Here is a 16,619-nt window from a genome sequence, read left to right as displayed (position 1 = left end):
CTTCAGCCTACTAGAAGGCTTCAGCATGGTAGAGAGCCAGTTCCCTGGTTTGTGCCTATACCTTTGGAGTGGGAACAATGCTGAGTTGTGAGAACTGCACAGCAAGATATTAGAAACAGCCAACTGCCTGTTTAGTTCCTCAGGCCCAGGCTTCTCCTATAGATTAAGGCTGAGAGTTGATCAATTTGAGGCTTGCAGGGAAACAAAGGCTATTACTTATTAATTTAAAATAATAAGTTTGCAAGGGAGGAAGATTGACTAGGCAGAATTCACATTTGGTTGTCTGTATAAACCATCAATTCTATAGAATGTATACCCTGATTGCTTTTCTTCTGTGAAAGGAATAGAACTGTTTCTATATCTTCCCACTCCCAAACTTTTTTCAAACATTTTGCTGATTTCAGATTGCTCTTTCCCCTCAGGCTGGTCAGAATAGGATGTTCTTTTGTCCTCATGAGATAATCTGGCGCTGGCCTCTTTGAAGGTACAGATAGTTTTCTTAAAAAATAACATGATGATAATAAAAATAAATAGTTAAGGTGAACTGGGCACTTACTCTCTGAGCTAAGTACTTTATTTACATTACTTAATTTAATTCTCCCAACAATGGAGATAGGTACTATTACCATCATCTTCCCTTTTAAAATAAATGCAGACAGTTTTAGCCTTGGTCTAATAAAGAAGCTTTCCAGGCTGCAGTCTGTCTTAATGCCATTTCTTTTTCTGCAAGAAGACATCTTGAAAACTCCCCAAGGCAACTGAAAAACTACTTCTCAATTTAGAATCATGGGCTGATTCTCTTCAGGCCCCTACGACAAAGGGATTTTGCTTGGCCACCTCTGTGGTTCCCACAGTCTGACATCCTTCTGGGGGGTCTCTGTGCCTTCTTTTACTCCCATCTACTGCCTCCCCCTATAATACACCCGGGGCAGGTATGCTGACTACTATGTACCCCAGGCACAATTCCCCATTTAGTTTCAGTTTCATAAGATTGGGAAGGAGCTCCCAGTCTGAGGATTTTGTAGTCCAGTTTTTTAGAGTGCTTATGGGTGGAAATGCCAAGGACCCTGGGGAGAAAGGAGCTGTGTTTGGGCTTTTGGGCCTGGCTGGGGGCTGGGAGGCAGTGCCCTGGTGCCCCCAGGGATACAATGGGCACACTCACTGTGCATGTGGCCCTTGGGACCCACTGAGCCCAGAGGTCAGATTATATCCCCTGGAACAAAGCTTTGGGCTTGGCACTTGACTCATGCATTTAGTTGTGACTTTGTGCATGCCTTGGTGGAGGGGGCTCTCCAATCAGCCAGTTCTCTGCAGCCTCCTTGACCACAGTGCCAGGTTCTAGCAGTGCAGCACCAGCCCAGAGGCACGGCCTGGGGTGCTGACTTGGATTGTGCAGGCCTCATACAGAGAGAATCACCTTGACCCTGAGAGCCAAGGGGATCCTGCATGAGTCAGTATGGCCACCCAATCCCAGGACAGAGTCCCCCAGGGGTGATTATTAGCCAAGGAGGAGAAAGCAGCCAACCAGTCACCAATTCAAATGCTGCTTTGGTGAAGCGTCATCTCTAGGAAATATCCCCTGATGGAATCTGAGGGAGGGTCAACTCCAAGTTTCCTGCTGCATTTCCCACCCAAGCCTGTAGAGATTGCTAGTGGAGCACTGGCCTGTGAAGAGACGGCTTGCCAGGTGTTTCTGACACAACCAAGAGCAACTATGGCGATAGCCACTCCACCTCTGTCCTTTACCACATGACAAGCACTGCTCTGCCTCCCCTGATCCTCCAGGTTGGACGTTGTCACTCCATTGTGTAGATAGGGCTCAGAGAGCTAAGTAAGATGCCCAGTTCCCAACTGGCTGCACTGGGATCCAAGCCCTGGTTGGTATGGATTTCTTTTCTTTCCACCTTTAAGGCCCCTGAGAAAGTAGTGCTGTCCCAACCCAAGATACTGATCTTGGTGAACAGCCATGGCTGTGGGTGACGACTATGCCATGAAACAAGCAGGGGCTGGACGTGTGGTTCCAGGGTCAAGGCACTGGGTGTAGCTGCCTTGCAGAGATGGTAGAGGCAAGTGCCTCATTTTGACAGCAGTTGTCATGCTGGTAGGGACCCTCCATTTTGTCTTGCCCTGGTTTCTCTGAGTAGGCCTGTGCTGAAACAACTTGTCCTGGAGGAAATTGCAGGGTGTGGTGCCCACACGAGAGCAGAAACCTGTCTGCAGCTTTTCTGCCTTAGTGATGACTTCTGGGTCTTGCCCAGTCTGTCAGATTGCTCTTTTCGCTGTCTCCTTCTCCGCCGCCCAACTTAATTTGTATGCGATTACTGTCTAGCTGTGATTTCAATATGTCCTTGATCCCAAGAGACACATTTTTTCACACTTTAATCTATTTGCAGTTGGCACACATCTTGTCATTGAGATCTACAGTTAATGTGCTGCGGCTCTTTAAATTGATATTGCATTTTTAGAATTGATGGAGACCAAGACTTGAGGAAATATGAGAATTTGTGCCTTTATTCAGCCCATCAATCACCTACAATAAATGTCAGGTGCTATGCTAGATGCTCGGAAGGGGGAAATAACTAGTTTGCAGTCCTTGAAGTTATGGTCTAGAGTGGGAAGAAGACTAGTCAAATCAATAGCGAGAGCTCGCTGTGATAAGGGCCCTGAATTTGGGGAAGAATCAGAGGAAGAAGGGGAGGGAGGGGAAGCAGGAAGACAGGGACTGCTTTGAGGTGGAGGTGTGTCATGGAGGGGGATTAGGAGAGGGCCACCGAAGAATTAGAAGAGGACTGGGGCTGGGCTGGGGAGTGGTGTCCCAGACAAATTGAATAGTTGGAGCAAACAAAGGTTCAGAATCTGGAGAAACTAGGGTGTGTTTGGGAGCATCAAAGGCTTCATTGTGGTAGAGTGGAGGGTGTGTGGGATGCTCCCGCTGGGGTAGATAGGCTCAGATATGGAGGACCTTGAGCGCCATGCAAATTTCTTTAGTCTATCCTGAGTTCAGGGTTGAATCATTTCTGAGGGTTACTTTGTTTTTGGCAGGGCTGGTCCTGGAGCCCAGGGCCTCATATGTGCTAAGCAAGTGCTTTACCACTGAACTGCACCTCCAGTCCTCACTGAGGGGTCTTAAGTAAGGGAATCTGCTCTGATATGTGTTTAGGAACTTCACAGAGAAAACAGAAGGGAAGAGGACAGTGGGGTGGAGTGGGAGGAGATGGGTGAGGTGACAGCTATGGGGGGGGGGCCCTTGGGGGGAGAAGAGTTTCCTAAAGGGTGTCCTAAAGGGTGTGAACAGCTCATTTTCATTTTCTATCCCAAAGGAACCCGACCCTGAAGATTTGGGGAAGGTCACCCAGAGGTGCATCTGGACATCTAGAAGTAGAACCTACAGGCACAAAGGACTTTTCTCATGCTTTGACCCTGTGATGCGTGTGTGCCCTGGCTCAGGAGAGCCACGTGATAGTAGGCAGGCTGATCCATATACGGGTGCTTAGAGAAACTAGAACAAGATGGGGATGTGGCTCAGTAGTAGAGTGCTTGCTTAGCATGTGAGGTCCTGCATGGATCCTCAGTCCCGCATATAAATAAATAAAATAAAGGTTCATCAACAACTAAATCTCTCTCTCTCTCTCTCTCTCTCTCTCTCTCTCTCTCTCTATATATATATATATATATATATATATAGTAGCTTACCATTTGTCTCTACTTGTTAAAGAAGCATCAAGTCAATCCACAATGGTGAAATTCCAGCTCATATTTGCCTAATTAGTTTACTGATCAGAATTCTTAATAATTGGATGGGAGTGCTTGGGAAAAGAATGTACAGGGATTGGTGAGACCCAACACAGGAAAATCACAGTGGACATATCTCAGAACGATACCAGCTGTTAAGTGTTTGGAGTCAATAAGAATGAAGCAGATAAATGGCCATGGTTGTGCATGGATGCTGTTGGCTAGGTGACCCACATGTGATGTACCCTGGAGACAGATGTGGAGTGAGAGGTGGCAGGAGCTGTTCTTCTGGATGGGCAGTGCATGGAAAGGGGTGGGTGCCTCTTGATGTTGTATTCTGGGACTTAAGGTTCTCCTCCCTCCCCTTCCTCTGAACAGGTGCAGTGCCATACCTACACAGGGTACTGTTGGTGTGTCACCCCGGATGGGAAGCCCATCAGTGGCTCTTCTGTGCAGAATAAAACTCCTGTATGTTCAGGTATCGTAGGGAGGAGCGGGAAGAATGAAAAGAGTTGGAAAAAAAAACCCCTTGATTGGTCTCCTGCATCCCATTGGGGATTGTTAAAAGGTTGGTGGTGACTACACGCCCTGTTTCAGGTCAGGAAAGATCCCCCTTTAACAGCTTCCTCAGTAATTAGCTGGATAATGAGGGTCAGGGTATATATGTTTATTTATTCTGAGTTTAGATTTCTGTTTTTTTTTTTTTTTTTCCCCCTGGTGCTTTTTTCCTAAGCATTGGTGGAAACCCTTAGAGCTGAGGTGGCATGTATGCTTCTACCTTTTGTGCTGACTGACTGATTGCTAGTGGTCCTTGCAGTGCATTATTAACATGCATTTTGAGACCGCATGAGTTCAGCATCAAAGGCTGCAGTGATCAATTAGTGATGTCCATCACAGGTGTGGGAGAGGAGAGTGATGGCCTCTGTGCCATAGATTTGCCACACTTGAGTAAAGTAACCTACCGTAAGGGAAAGCTTTCATGACAGTGGCCTTTAAATCTGACTGATCAGCAGCAGCGCCTGGGGAATTAAGAAAGAAGTCAGATGTCAAGGCTTCTTGTATATTCTGATCCAATAGGACTGGAGTGAGATCCGAAGTCCTTATTTTTATGAATCTTCTCAGGTGGTTCTGCTGAGTAGTTAAGTTAGGCAACTGGTGCTTGATTGGGAATTCTTGGGTTAGTCCATAGGAAAAATTAAGTCCTTTCTATTTCGACGTTAGAAGCATCGGGAAATTTTGCTACTGGATCAGATTCATTGGGATTGTGGATTCTGGATGTCTGTAAACCCTACACCTTCTGCCTCCTCTTAGTGATGAGGACTCACGAGCTCCTCCCTTGAATTCCCTGTGTGGCCGATCTCTCATTCAAAAGGGCCTCTCACCATTTCCCCATATCTGTGTACATAGGGTTTTATTTATTCACTTATTTTAAATGTCAACAAAATATAAAACACTTGCTAAAAACCTATTTGAAATTCCAAAGGCTACCAGTCCTAGTAACTTCTTACAAAATTTACTCATTTTTTTTTCTTTCTACTAGCCCTTCCATATAAAAGAGAAAAGTTAAGTGGATAGGACAGTAAGAATGTATATTAGGAAACCCAAATTTGCAGGCCAAAAGGGAAGTTTACTTTATTTGTGGTTTACATGGAAACTGGAAACCTTAATTGGGGCTGGGGTGGAGGGGGGCAGGAATTAGCTCTCCTTGCACATGACCTGGAGAGTTTCATGTAAAGCAAACAAATGTACTAGAAAGTAGCCATGGAGGATAATATAATGGAATTCTCACAAAACTAGGATATGGAGAAGGAAGGGGTATGATAAAAATTAGGAAAATACGGATCCTCTTTCCTTTTGTTGGTGGTGTCTCTGCAGATGTCGTCTCGTGGATATGTGGTCATACCCTGCTTGTGTGGGGGAGGGCTTCATGGAGAAGGCAGGTGCCACAGGGTCAGGTCTGGAGGATGGGTGCATGTGGTGCTCCAGTATATGCAGGGGAAACGGACATGCTACCCCCACCCTGAGGAACAGGCTGTGTCTAGAAAATTGTTTCCATGCCTCAGACTATTTTGGCCCATTCAGTACAATTGGGCCGACAATTTTCTACTTAATGCAGATGGAAAATCGCTGATTTCCTGCCCTAACCAGCAAGGGATGTCAATCATTGCATTTGCAGTAAGAGGGGTTTTCTTTTCAGTTGGCCCTGCCGACTGGATATGGCTCAGAACAGGGAGCTGGTGAGAAGTGGGGGACATGTGGATGTGGAGGGGTAGGTTTTGAAATGTTCGACAGGGGAATTATCTGCAAGTGGACTTTTTAAAGAACCTGGTCAAGACCACTGCCAGGGAACCTGGAAATTATAGTTTGTCTCAAAACAGTGCTAGGTTATCAGTGACATTGATGTTAAACAAACCCTGCTGACATGTATGTACATACTCACTTTGTATATAATATCCCCCGGTGTGTATACAATACGTATATACATGGCCATATGCTCATAATGTCAGGCTTTACCAACCCTTTGAAAGAAACCAACCGCCGCACACTCTGAATGGCTGTTTTTGTTTCTCCTCTCCCCCAAGGTTCAGTCACCGACAAGCCCTTAAGCCAGGGTAACTCGGGAAGGAGAGGTGAGTGGAGTTTGATGCTTTATCTAAATGTTTGCTTCTAAAGCCAGTCCGAGCAGAAGTTCTTACACAAGAGAGAAGGAGCCTGGAGTGAAAGCTAAAAGTGCCCCCCAGAAAGCCTTCTGTTTCCTCCCCATTCTGGTGGTAAGTAAGGCTTGCATGGTGGTGGTGATCATCTCCCAGAATTTCTGAGGGGGACAAGCAAGTGTAGCACAGGGATCTGGATGTGAGCCCTGAGCTCCTGGCTCCCTGGGGAGTTCAGCTGGTCAACCGCAGATGTAGCCAGCCAAAGAAGACAGTGAAGGTAGAGTGCTCCTGTCTGCTCTCAGCTTTCTTTTGAATAACCCACTTGAGTACCCCCCGCCCCCATTCTCCTTACCCCTGTGTTCCAGTGCATCCCGCTTCTCTTCATTAACACTGGGCTGGCTCCATGATTGTGTGGCCTGTGCACTTGTTTTCCTGAAATTCTGAGTAGTTCTGTCTTGAATCCGAGGGGACAGTGAGCCTGGAGATACCTGTAATATGAGTATCTGATGACAGATGTTGTCACCCCAGAAGCATGTAGCTTTTGTGATGTGAGCTTCGATGACTTTTTTTCTTTCTTTTTTTTTTTTGGAACCAGGGATTGAACCCAGGGGAGTTTTGTCACTGAGCCACATCCCCAGACCTTTCTATTTTTTTATTTTGAGACAGGGTCTCAGTAAGTTGCCGAGGGCTTCACTGAATTCCTGAGGCTGGCTTTAAACTTGCTCTCCTCCTATCTCAGCTTCCTGAGGTACTTGGATTACAGGCATGTGCCATTGGGGCTGGCTGTGGCTCCCACAGCAAGCTTAAGGCTTTAATTTTTGTTTACCTAGAACAACACTAAACAGCAAATGAGAGGTCACTATGATCTCTCAAGAGGAGAGACTATGGAAAACAGGGTAGAGCTTTATATTTTAGTGACTTGAATGTCAGTTTTTCCTGGTTATGTTTTTATTGTTGTTATTTGTTTTAATTTTTACAAAGGGTCCTACATATTCATTTCTTGCTGGGTCCCTGAAGTTAGATAGCTGGCATTTGTCTGAATGCTGTTTAGTAGATTAGCCTGCATGAGGATTATGTATATGTTTGCAACGATTTCCAGTTTGGGAGATAGTTCGAGGCCTATATATTTTGTTGCCACTGGCTTCTAGGATGGCATTCACAGAGAGCGGGTAGCAGCCTGGAAAGCAGATCTCCATTTCGTTTCATGTATAAGCACTGCAGAGCTCCTATCTCTGATGAATTTGAGGCTTCCACCTGCACTTAGGCCTTAAGAGCCCATGTGGAGTTGGAACTGCTGAGTCAGCACAAAGTGCACAGGCTTGTCCTACATGCATGGTCCTGGGGATGGAAAAAGAGGCCGAGCCACCCACTCTGAATGCAGGAGACAACAGTCCAAAGAACCTGCTGCCTGAAACACAGGTGCTCCAAGCCATGGAAGTGGAATACAGTGGCCCAGTAGAACACGGTGACCTACCAGGAAATGTACGCCCACGGCCCAGTTGCACTGCTCCTCTTCCTGCTGGGCAGGAATGAGTGAGTGGGTGAAAAGAAGGGAGCAAGTGTCTTTCCAGATTCTTTTCAGACAAGGGGAGATAGCCATGAGTGCTGGTGGTTCCCTCCCAGGTAAGGGAAGGTGGGAAGAAGGGCAGGAAGTCTCTTTTTCCAAATCTGCAAAGATCTTTGAAATCACTAGTGCTGTCAATGACCTGTGTCTACAGGGGGTGGAAATGGGAGCTGCCTTCTGTTTTGCTTTTTGCCACTGAAATCTTTAGGAACATCACCTTGTGTCTCTGGGCGTGAGGTCCTAGTAGTAGGGGGAAATGGGTAACCATGCAAAACTGACCTCTTGGATTTTCCCTTCCAAAGGGAGTGAGTGAAGTGTGTGATGCTGAATGAAGCCCAAGTACCAGGAAAGGTCATCTGGGCCATCTGGCTCTTAAACCAGACAGAGAAGTACTTTCCAGGTTGATGTGGCTTTGCGCCCTGTGGGTAACAGTGAGACAGAACCATGGTCATCCTGGAAGAGGGCCAGCTGGAAGAGGGCAGGTGCGTTGGGGAGCACATTTACAGCAATTTACAGTGAGCATGGGCCAAAGGAGGGCAGACGAGCCTGATTCTCCAGAGAGGTGGAGGAAACAGGGTAGAATCTGCAGCCTCCTCTTGGAGAGAACGAGTGCTGTTGGCTTCCAGCTCTTTGCTCCCCTGTCCTGGATGGGGTCTTTCCACCTAGATGGTTCTGCAGAGGCTTCTTCCTTGGGGCAAAAGTCAGGACAAGACCCTGGCAGGAGATGCTAGGGCTCACTCTCTCCTAGAAACTTGATTTTTGCCCAGTCATCTCTCTTTCCATCTATTTGGAGAATCTAATTAGGCACCAAGTCTTCTTTTCTTTGTCTTCCACGGGCAGTGCTGTGAAGAGCAGGTTTGGGCCACCTGTAGGAAGGGCCACCTGAAGCCACACCTGTCCAGGAAGCCTAAGTTTGAATGGGGACAGGGTATGAGAGGGCATTTGTAATATCCTGTATTGACCTGCCAAGGTTCCTCTTTCAGAGGCCACTTAAGAATGGAATGTGCTCTGTAGGGCAGCAGGTGGGAAGACACAAAGGCCCCTTGTCTGAGCTTGTGCCCACACGTGGCTTCCCCAAGGAGGCATCTCCCTAGTGCTGGAGCTCGCCGTCCTGAGGCTGCAACTTAAATGATGCTGGCCCGGGGACCCTTGAGCAGGAGGGGGATATGGTCAGAAAGGAGGTGAGGCACGAGGTCTGCAGGTGTGAGGGGTGAGGGGCTGCAGGGTGAGGACGGGACCCAGGCTTCTCACTCCCTCCCCTCTTGGCCTTTTGAATCTGCCCCACTGACGGGGCTGGGAGGGATCGGTTCTCTCTGCCTGGAAGGAATGAAAAGATGTATTGTGTGACCACATACCGTCTGGTTGCCAGCCAGGAATTAGTCCTGTGAAGGAGAGGAGGAGAAAGGCAAGGAGCCGGGGGAGGAGGCCCAGAGAGATAGCAGCCTTCGGTAGCAGGTCACGGTGTTTGGCCTCAGGCTGGGAGGCCTGGGTTGCTGTGGTCCACAGGTGTGGGGCCCCAGGGAAGAAATGGGGGAAGAAGGGGGGCCCTGTTATCTTCCTCAGCCAGATGCACGTGCTTCAGGAGGGGAGGAGGGTCACAACTTCAGACTATTTACTTAATCCCTTGGAATGTCCTTTCCTCGCTCTGTTCTTTGGGCCCCTGTGTTTAACGGACTCCTTTATGGGCACATGTGTGGTAATTAACACGTGCAGTGTAGGTCCTGGGCCATGTGTTTGAGTTTCAAATATCCATTGATCTGGGGCAATCTCATCCTGGCCGCCCCCTCCCCTTCTTCTCTGGTCCTAGCCCTTGGAGGGGGGCGCGGGTGCACACGTGCAGGCACATGTGCTTCATTGATGTGACAGAGAACTATCTGAAGAGAGGGAGAAGACCCCACACAGCCCCTTTAGTTCTGGAAATCTTCTGTTAAAACAGATGAGAGAGAGAGAGAAAGCTGGATTTTGGGTTTCCACTGAAGTAGTTGAAGGAGAGCAGCTGGAAGCAGACAGTTCTGAGGTCATCAGCTTGCCCGGCTTGGCTCTACCTGGCTGTGCCAAGGCCTGTGGATTTTCCTCAAGTGTGTCTTTTTTGGGGTCTTGATGCCAACAACTGGGGGGTGACCTTCCAGGATAACACCAGGACCTGGGCCTGGTCTTCACATCTCGTGAGGGGCCAGGAGAGAAGTCCTCGGCCTCCGAGGGAGGGTTTGATGGGTGGTGAAGAATGACAGATGGGACCACATGGCCGTGCACTTGTCAGATGCTTGCTGGCAGTTCTCAGGGAGCTGTTTCCTCTGAGTGCCCAGAAATACAGAGGGCCTGGGGCTGACGCTGTGATAAATTGCAAGTGAAAGTTTAGGGTCATCCGGCGTTTTCTGTCATTTGTTTATTTTCCTCTAAGAGGTCTGGGAGTCTGTTGTTTAAGAGAAGTGAGAGAAAAATAAAAAAAATAAAATAAAATAAAAACATTAACAAACTGCTCAGATTTTGCTGCATGGGCTTCTGTATTTGTCAAGACAGTCTCAGAGATGGGCAGAACTTCCAAAATCCAACCAGTCTTTAATGTGCAGAGACTTTTTTTTTTTTTTTACCCACCCCCACCCCCCGCCACACACACACACTGGTTGCTCCGTAGTATGTGCTTCAAGTAAGGAGTGAGTCACATTTCTTCCCCAAGGTCTCTGTCTGTTTTTAGAGTCTGGTCTACAGATTGGGGCCAACTTGGAGACCTTGTCCCTCAAGTGATGGATCAGGTAGCACTTTGGGGCACCATTAGGGCAGGGGTAATGGATGGCAGGCATCTCTTCACCCTCATGGGGGGTTAGCATGCCTGAAGGAGGTGTACTTCAGTGCTCCAGGCCTGGCTGATCTGTACCAGGCTGGCTGTCGAGGGATGTTCCACATGACTTAACCTCTTCCCAGCTATCTCTTTTTCTCTCTTTCCCTAGCTCATGGGGAGGCTGGATCAGCAGCTGATGAGCTGCCAGCCTGGGCTGGATTCGAGTGGAGAGGGGCATCTGCTGGGCTCTGCTCACTTTACCTTTGGTAGAAGCATTTGCTCTGACATTGTGCCTAAGCAGCCCCAAGCCCACAGGTAGCAGCTCTTGGGCTCTCTGTGCATATGTTGCTGGTTCTTTCTCATGTTCCGAACCTCAACCAAGCCTGGCATATCTGTGTTTCAGCTTTGCCCTTGCAGTGTCAAAAGGGGCGTGTGTATGTGTATGATGGCTTCCTTCTTCCCACTGTTAACTGCTCCTCCAGCTTGGCTCCCTCCTCAGTCCCTGCTCCTCACCTTGGCCCTTTTATCAGGGCTCCAAAGCAAAGTTTGTGTTGTGAAGAGTATGAGGCTAAGAGTTTGAATCCCTGCCATATCCCCATCTCTAGAGATGTGGAAATGCCTCCTCCTCAGAGACTGACTTGAGCCCCTGTTGGTATTAGTAACCACTGGTATTTTATACTTGGTTCTTTTATTCAATAAATATTTATTCAGAACTTACTAAGTGCCATGCTTCTTGTAATCGCTGAGGATCCAGCAATGAGTAAAAATGATAAGAGCTCTGGTCTTATTTTGAGACATTCACATCTGGATGGGACTTTGCCATTAATTATGGAAGTTCTCTTCAGGTGGATGTGAAGCCTCCCCAGGGAGGAGCAACAGTCTTCTGGATGCTTGCAAGTTGTCACTTCTTCAGGGGAGGGAAGCCAGGTGGCCCCTCCAAACAGCCCCAGCTGGTAGCCCATGTTGCCAGAACCTCTAAAGAAAGACCCTTAGAGGGCCACCTGGGGTGATTGTGACAGGCTGCCAATCTGGTTGGTGCTTTCGTAGGGCTCCTAAGTCCAGGTGCAAGGGCTCAAAACCTGTCAGGCCAACAAGACTGTGCTTGTTGGCTTCCTGTTCCTTACCTGAGTTCAGTTCTAGCTGTGGCACAGCAACTTAGAGGAAGCCAGGGAAGTGGGCACAAGGGTAGACAGGCCTTGGAGTCTCTTTTGACTCCATATGCACATTTCTGAGAGCCATGTGGCTCTTGTGGTGGTGGTGGTTGAGAAATTGCCACTTTCAGGTCCTGTTGTTCCAATCCTGTGCCTGCAGAAAGGAAGATGTGAGATTCAGGGTTGCTTGTTCTCAAATTTCTGTGGAAAGGCAATGGAACTAGAGTAACTAAAATCATTTTTTAAATAGAAAAATCAAATGAAAGAAATGATTGTATCTGATTTTAAGACTTATAAAGCTGCGGCAATGAAGACAGTGTGGTATTAGTGGAGGGTCTGACACACAATGGGGAACAGAGAACCCAGAGACAGACCCGTACCAGGATGGCCAAGGGATTTATGCCAAGATGCAAAGAATTCAGTGGAGCAAAGATGGTTTTTCCAACCACTGATTCTGTAGCACTTGGGCATCAATAGGCCAAACAGACTTTCAACCTGAACCTCACACCTTATATGAAAATTAATTACAAAATGGATCATAAAATTAAATATAAAACTTGTAAAGCTATTCCACCTTTTAAAAGAAAATATGGAAGAAAATCTTTACCACCCAATACTTGGTCCGTATGTATAAATGTAATAAATAAATAATATAGTCTACAAAAATTCTGTTAAGAGAATGAAAAAACTACAGATAGGGAGAAAATATTTACAAACCACATATCTGACATAGGACTTGTATCTAGAATACATGAAGAACACTCTAATCACAATGGTAAAAACTGTTTAATTAAAAAAAAATGGGCAAACTTATGAATATACATTTCACCCAAGCAGATATACAGAGGGCAAATAAGCAACACAAAAAGAGGCTCAACATCATTAACCACAGGAAATGCAAATGAAGACCATGGTAAGAGATCACTATTTGAAGAGGTTTTTTTTTTTTTTTAAAAAAAAAATTATATATAGTTTCAATCCCAAATGCTGGTGAGACAGTAGACAGGCTGGATGTCTCATATGTTGCTGATAAGACTGTAAATGGTACAGGCACTCTGGAAAATACTTTGGAAGTTTCTTTAAAAAACTAATTGTACATTTAACCATAATCCAGCTATTGCCTCCTGAACAGTTTTTTTTTTTTAGAGATATAAAGACTTAACATCCACACAAATAAAACTGTACACAAATGAGTAGCAGCTTCATCTGTGGTAGTTCAAATAGAAACAACCCAAATGTATTTCAGTAGGTGAAACAAACTACTACATCCATGTTTCCATGTTATGGACAAATACTTAGTAATAAAAAGGCACAAGCTACATATATATCTCTCAACTTGGAGGACTCCCAAGGGCATTATACAGAGTGAAAAAAATTCAATTTCAAAAGGTCACAGACTGCATGATTCCATTCATGCAACATTCTAGAAATGACACGGTCAGAGAGGTGGAGAACTGAAGAGTAGTTGCCAGGTGTGCGGGGAAGAGGGAAAGTGTGGCTCTACCGTGGTAGCGTGTGGAGGATCTTTGTGGTGATGAGATAGTTCTGTATTGGCTCTGGAAGTGGTGACACAAATCTACACCCAAATAAAATGACAGAATTGCATGCGCGCATGCGCGCACACACACACACACACACACACACACACACACACACGAGTGTACATGAAGCTGGTGGAACCTGAATAAGGTCTATGGATTGGCCAATGTTGTTTCCTGATTTTGATTTTATGTTACAATTGTATTGTCTCTATAATTGTGGTCATCCCCCAGTATCCATGGGGGATTGGTTCCAGAACATCACCATACAGTGGATACCAAATTCCATAGATGTTGAAGTCCCTTATATAAAATGGCATAGTATTTATATACATTTATGCACATTTCCAAATACTTTAAATCATAGATTACTTATAATATCTAACATAATATAAATGCTCTTAAGTAGTTGTTGTACTGTATTTTTTTTATTTGTACAGTTTTTTTTTTTTTAGTGTTAAGTTGTATTTTTCATTGTGATTTTTTTCTGTATATTTTTGATATGCAGTTGGTTGGATTTGAGGATGCACAACCCTTGAATTCAGAAGGCCATAGGTACAGATTACCTATGTAAATGATGTTAACCATAAAGATGTTACTATTGGTGGAAAGGGGGTACACGGGACCTCTTAGTATTATTTTTAGAACTTCCTTTTGAATCTGTAATCATCTCAGAATAACAAGTTAAAAAAGTTAGCACAATCTTGTATGTGAATCAGCTCTCAACTGACTCTTGTGTGGTTGGCGTCTCCTGTTCCTCCTCCTTATTTGGTCGCCTTCTTCACTAGCCTCATGATTTTGCTCTTATTTGGGGAAATGGAGGGCTTGAGAACATAGGGAACTGGTCACAAAAAGCCAGCTCATTTTCACCCTGGGGAGGGACTAGACAGGTGGGTGAGCTGAATGAAAAGCATGGACCTCTTGCTTTGGCGAGGCCTGGAAATGCCCCGAGAAATTCTGCTTTGGGGCGTCAGAAAAGGGACAGCTCACAGTCCATTTCTGAGCCTTGTTAGGAGACGTGCATCTCAGGAAATGCTGAGGTTGTCCAATATTCCTCCTCCTCCTTGTATGATTTGGGCTAGGTTCTTACAGGAGTTACCAACAGACCTAGTTGTCTCCCTACAATGCCCAGAATAAGTCAGCACTGGGCCCTGAGTCACCTGTCGAGGAGGATGGTGGCTCTGGCAATAATGTGGTTCCCCCCAAAGCAAGAACTTCTTGCTTTTCTACCAGGCTGAAGTTTATCTCCATGTCTATTTAAAAGATGGACAGTGGCAGCCTAAAAGAATATGAGGGAGGTTGTCACCAGTGATGGACATGGTTTGGGAAGAGCTCAAGACCCAAAGGACACTTGGGATTATTGAGGGACCTTCCATATCTCAGGATGGGGGTGGTAGTTTCTTTTTTTCCCTCATTCCCCAAAGCTCTTCAGTCTCAGAGACCCCAAGAGATGCCATTAATACAGATTCCTCCTCTGGCCCCTTTGACACACTTTCTTTTGAAGGACCTGGAAGAGAAAGCTCTTTGTATGTGGTCAGAATAAACTCATTGTACACCCAAACAATTAACTCCTCAATGGACTTGCCAGCCCCTTGAAAGGGCCAGCCCTGCTTCCCTGGACCTCTTGGGCTCTATTCAGTCCCCTAAGCACACCAATGTTTTGGGGGTTTTGTTTTGTTTTGTTTGTTATTCTGAAAAGTCTTTCCTTGAGAATAGTCAGAGGGATCTACATTGTCCTCAGCCCAGCATTTATCTCCCCTCGCCAGCGAATGTCAATCAGGAATCAAAAAGCCAAACAGAGGAGGCTTTGAACGGTGTCATGGGGGTCGAAGTGACTTCCAGCTGTCTGTGCGTGGGCCGGGCCTTCTTGCAGGGCAAGGAATTGTGCTGTCACACAAACCCACTGTCTGTATAGACTCCCAGAGCCCATGGAGGGGCCAGGACTTTCTGGGGCTGCACCTGCAAGGACGAGGCATGGTTGGGGGTTGGGGAACCTTGGAAGGCCAAACGCCGTGGCTGTGGTGGCTGTGCTGTGGTGGCTGTGCGTCTGGCGGTTTCCAAAGCTGTTGCTCAAGGTCCCTTACTTGCCTTGAGACTCAATTCACTTTTTATCTGCCTGGTGACTTCCTCCTTCTTGGCTGGTGGTGCAAAAATGATAATCTTCAAATTGACTTTTTTTTCAGTGTTATATCTTGCCTTGGTTGTGGAAGAATATTAGGGTATTAAGGAGAAAGAAAATCCTATTACTTGAGGTCCAAAAGATTCACTGAGAATAAGCATCAGGCATGACGTCATCAGAGACATATATGTAAACTGAGATTTAGATATTTTTTCCTTAAAAATATATGGAAGAGTCTCCCTCTTAATTAAGGATTGCTCAAATGATCTAGTTGCTGATGCCTGATGATTTATCTGCGATGACTTTTCTACTCCCTTCCTTTTGTTTTAATAGCTTTATTGAAGTATTTATATATCAACAAATTCACTCCTTGTAAATGCACAGTCCAGTGAATTTAGTAAATTTATAGAGTTCTGCAACCACCAGAGAACATTTCCATCACCTCAGAAAGAAACCTTGAGCTTATTTACAGTTATACCCCATTTCCATTCCCCATCCCTCACACACCATGGATCTGTTTTCTGACTCTATGGGTTAAGTTTTATTAGACATTTCATATAAATGTAATTGTATAATGTATAGTATTTCCATCTGCTTCTTATAATGTTTTTCATCTATACCCTCACATGTTATTAGTGTATATTCCTCTTCACTGCTCAATAACATTCCAGTATATGGATATACCACAATTTATTCACCAGTTGACAGAGAGATGGATTGTTTCAAATTTGAGGCTATTATGAATAATACTGCTATGAATGTTTGTGTACATTTCAGGAGGACATTTTGTTTTTTTATTTCTTTTCAGTAGATTCCTAGGGGAGGAATTTGGGAGTGTTGAATGCTAAGTTTATGTTTAGCTTTTAAAAGAAACTACCAAATTCTTTTCCAAAGTGGCTGCCCAATTGTGCATTCCTACCAGCCGTGAACAAAGGTTCCGTTTCTCCTTGTCAAGACTTGGTATTTTCTTTTCTATTTTAGCCAATCTAGTGGGTATTTAGTGGTATCTCACTGTGGTTTTAATTGCACCTTCCTAATGACTAATGATGTTGAGCATCTTTTCATGTGTTTGTTAGCCATCT

The 16,619-nt window shown here is 45.6% G+C and overlaps 1 protein-coding gene across 12 annotated transcripts in view; it reads left to right on the top strand.

Annotated features, from left to right (window-relative positions):
- Smoc1 (SPARC related modular calcium binding 1) overlaps nucleotides 1-16,619 on the top strand; it is a 157,033-nt gene that overhangs the window by 100,654 nt on the left and 39,760 nt on the right. For 6 of the 12 annotated variants that reach the window (XM_071607922.1, XM_071607916.1, XM_071607919.1 and 3 more), the window contains 2 exons: nucleotides 4,111-4,300; nucleotides 6,315-6,362. In XM_071607922.1, the coding sequence (XP_071464023.1) occupies nucleotides 4,111-4,300; nucleotides 6,315-6,362 (238 nt within the window). The remainder of the gene's footprint in view (nucleotides 1-4,110; nucleotides 4,301-6,314; nucleotides 6,363-16,619) is intronic. The other 6 variants (XM_071607925.1, XM_071607924.1, XM_071607923.1 and 3 more) reach the window with 2 other exon arrangements.

This window comes from Marmota flaviventris, chromosome 2 (genome assembly GCF_047511675.1).
Source record: "Marmota flaviventris isolate mMarFla1 chromosome 2, mMarFla1.hap1, whole genome shotgun sequence".
NCBI classification, from domain to species: domain Eukaryota; kingdom Metazoa; phylum Chordata; class Mammalia; order Rodentia; family Sciuridae; genus Marmota; species Marmota flaviventris.
This window is presented reverse-complemented; position numbering and strand designations above follow the sequence as displayed.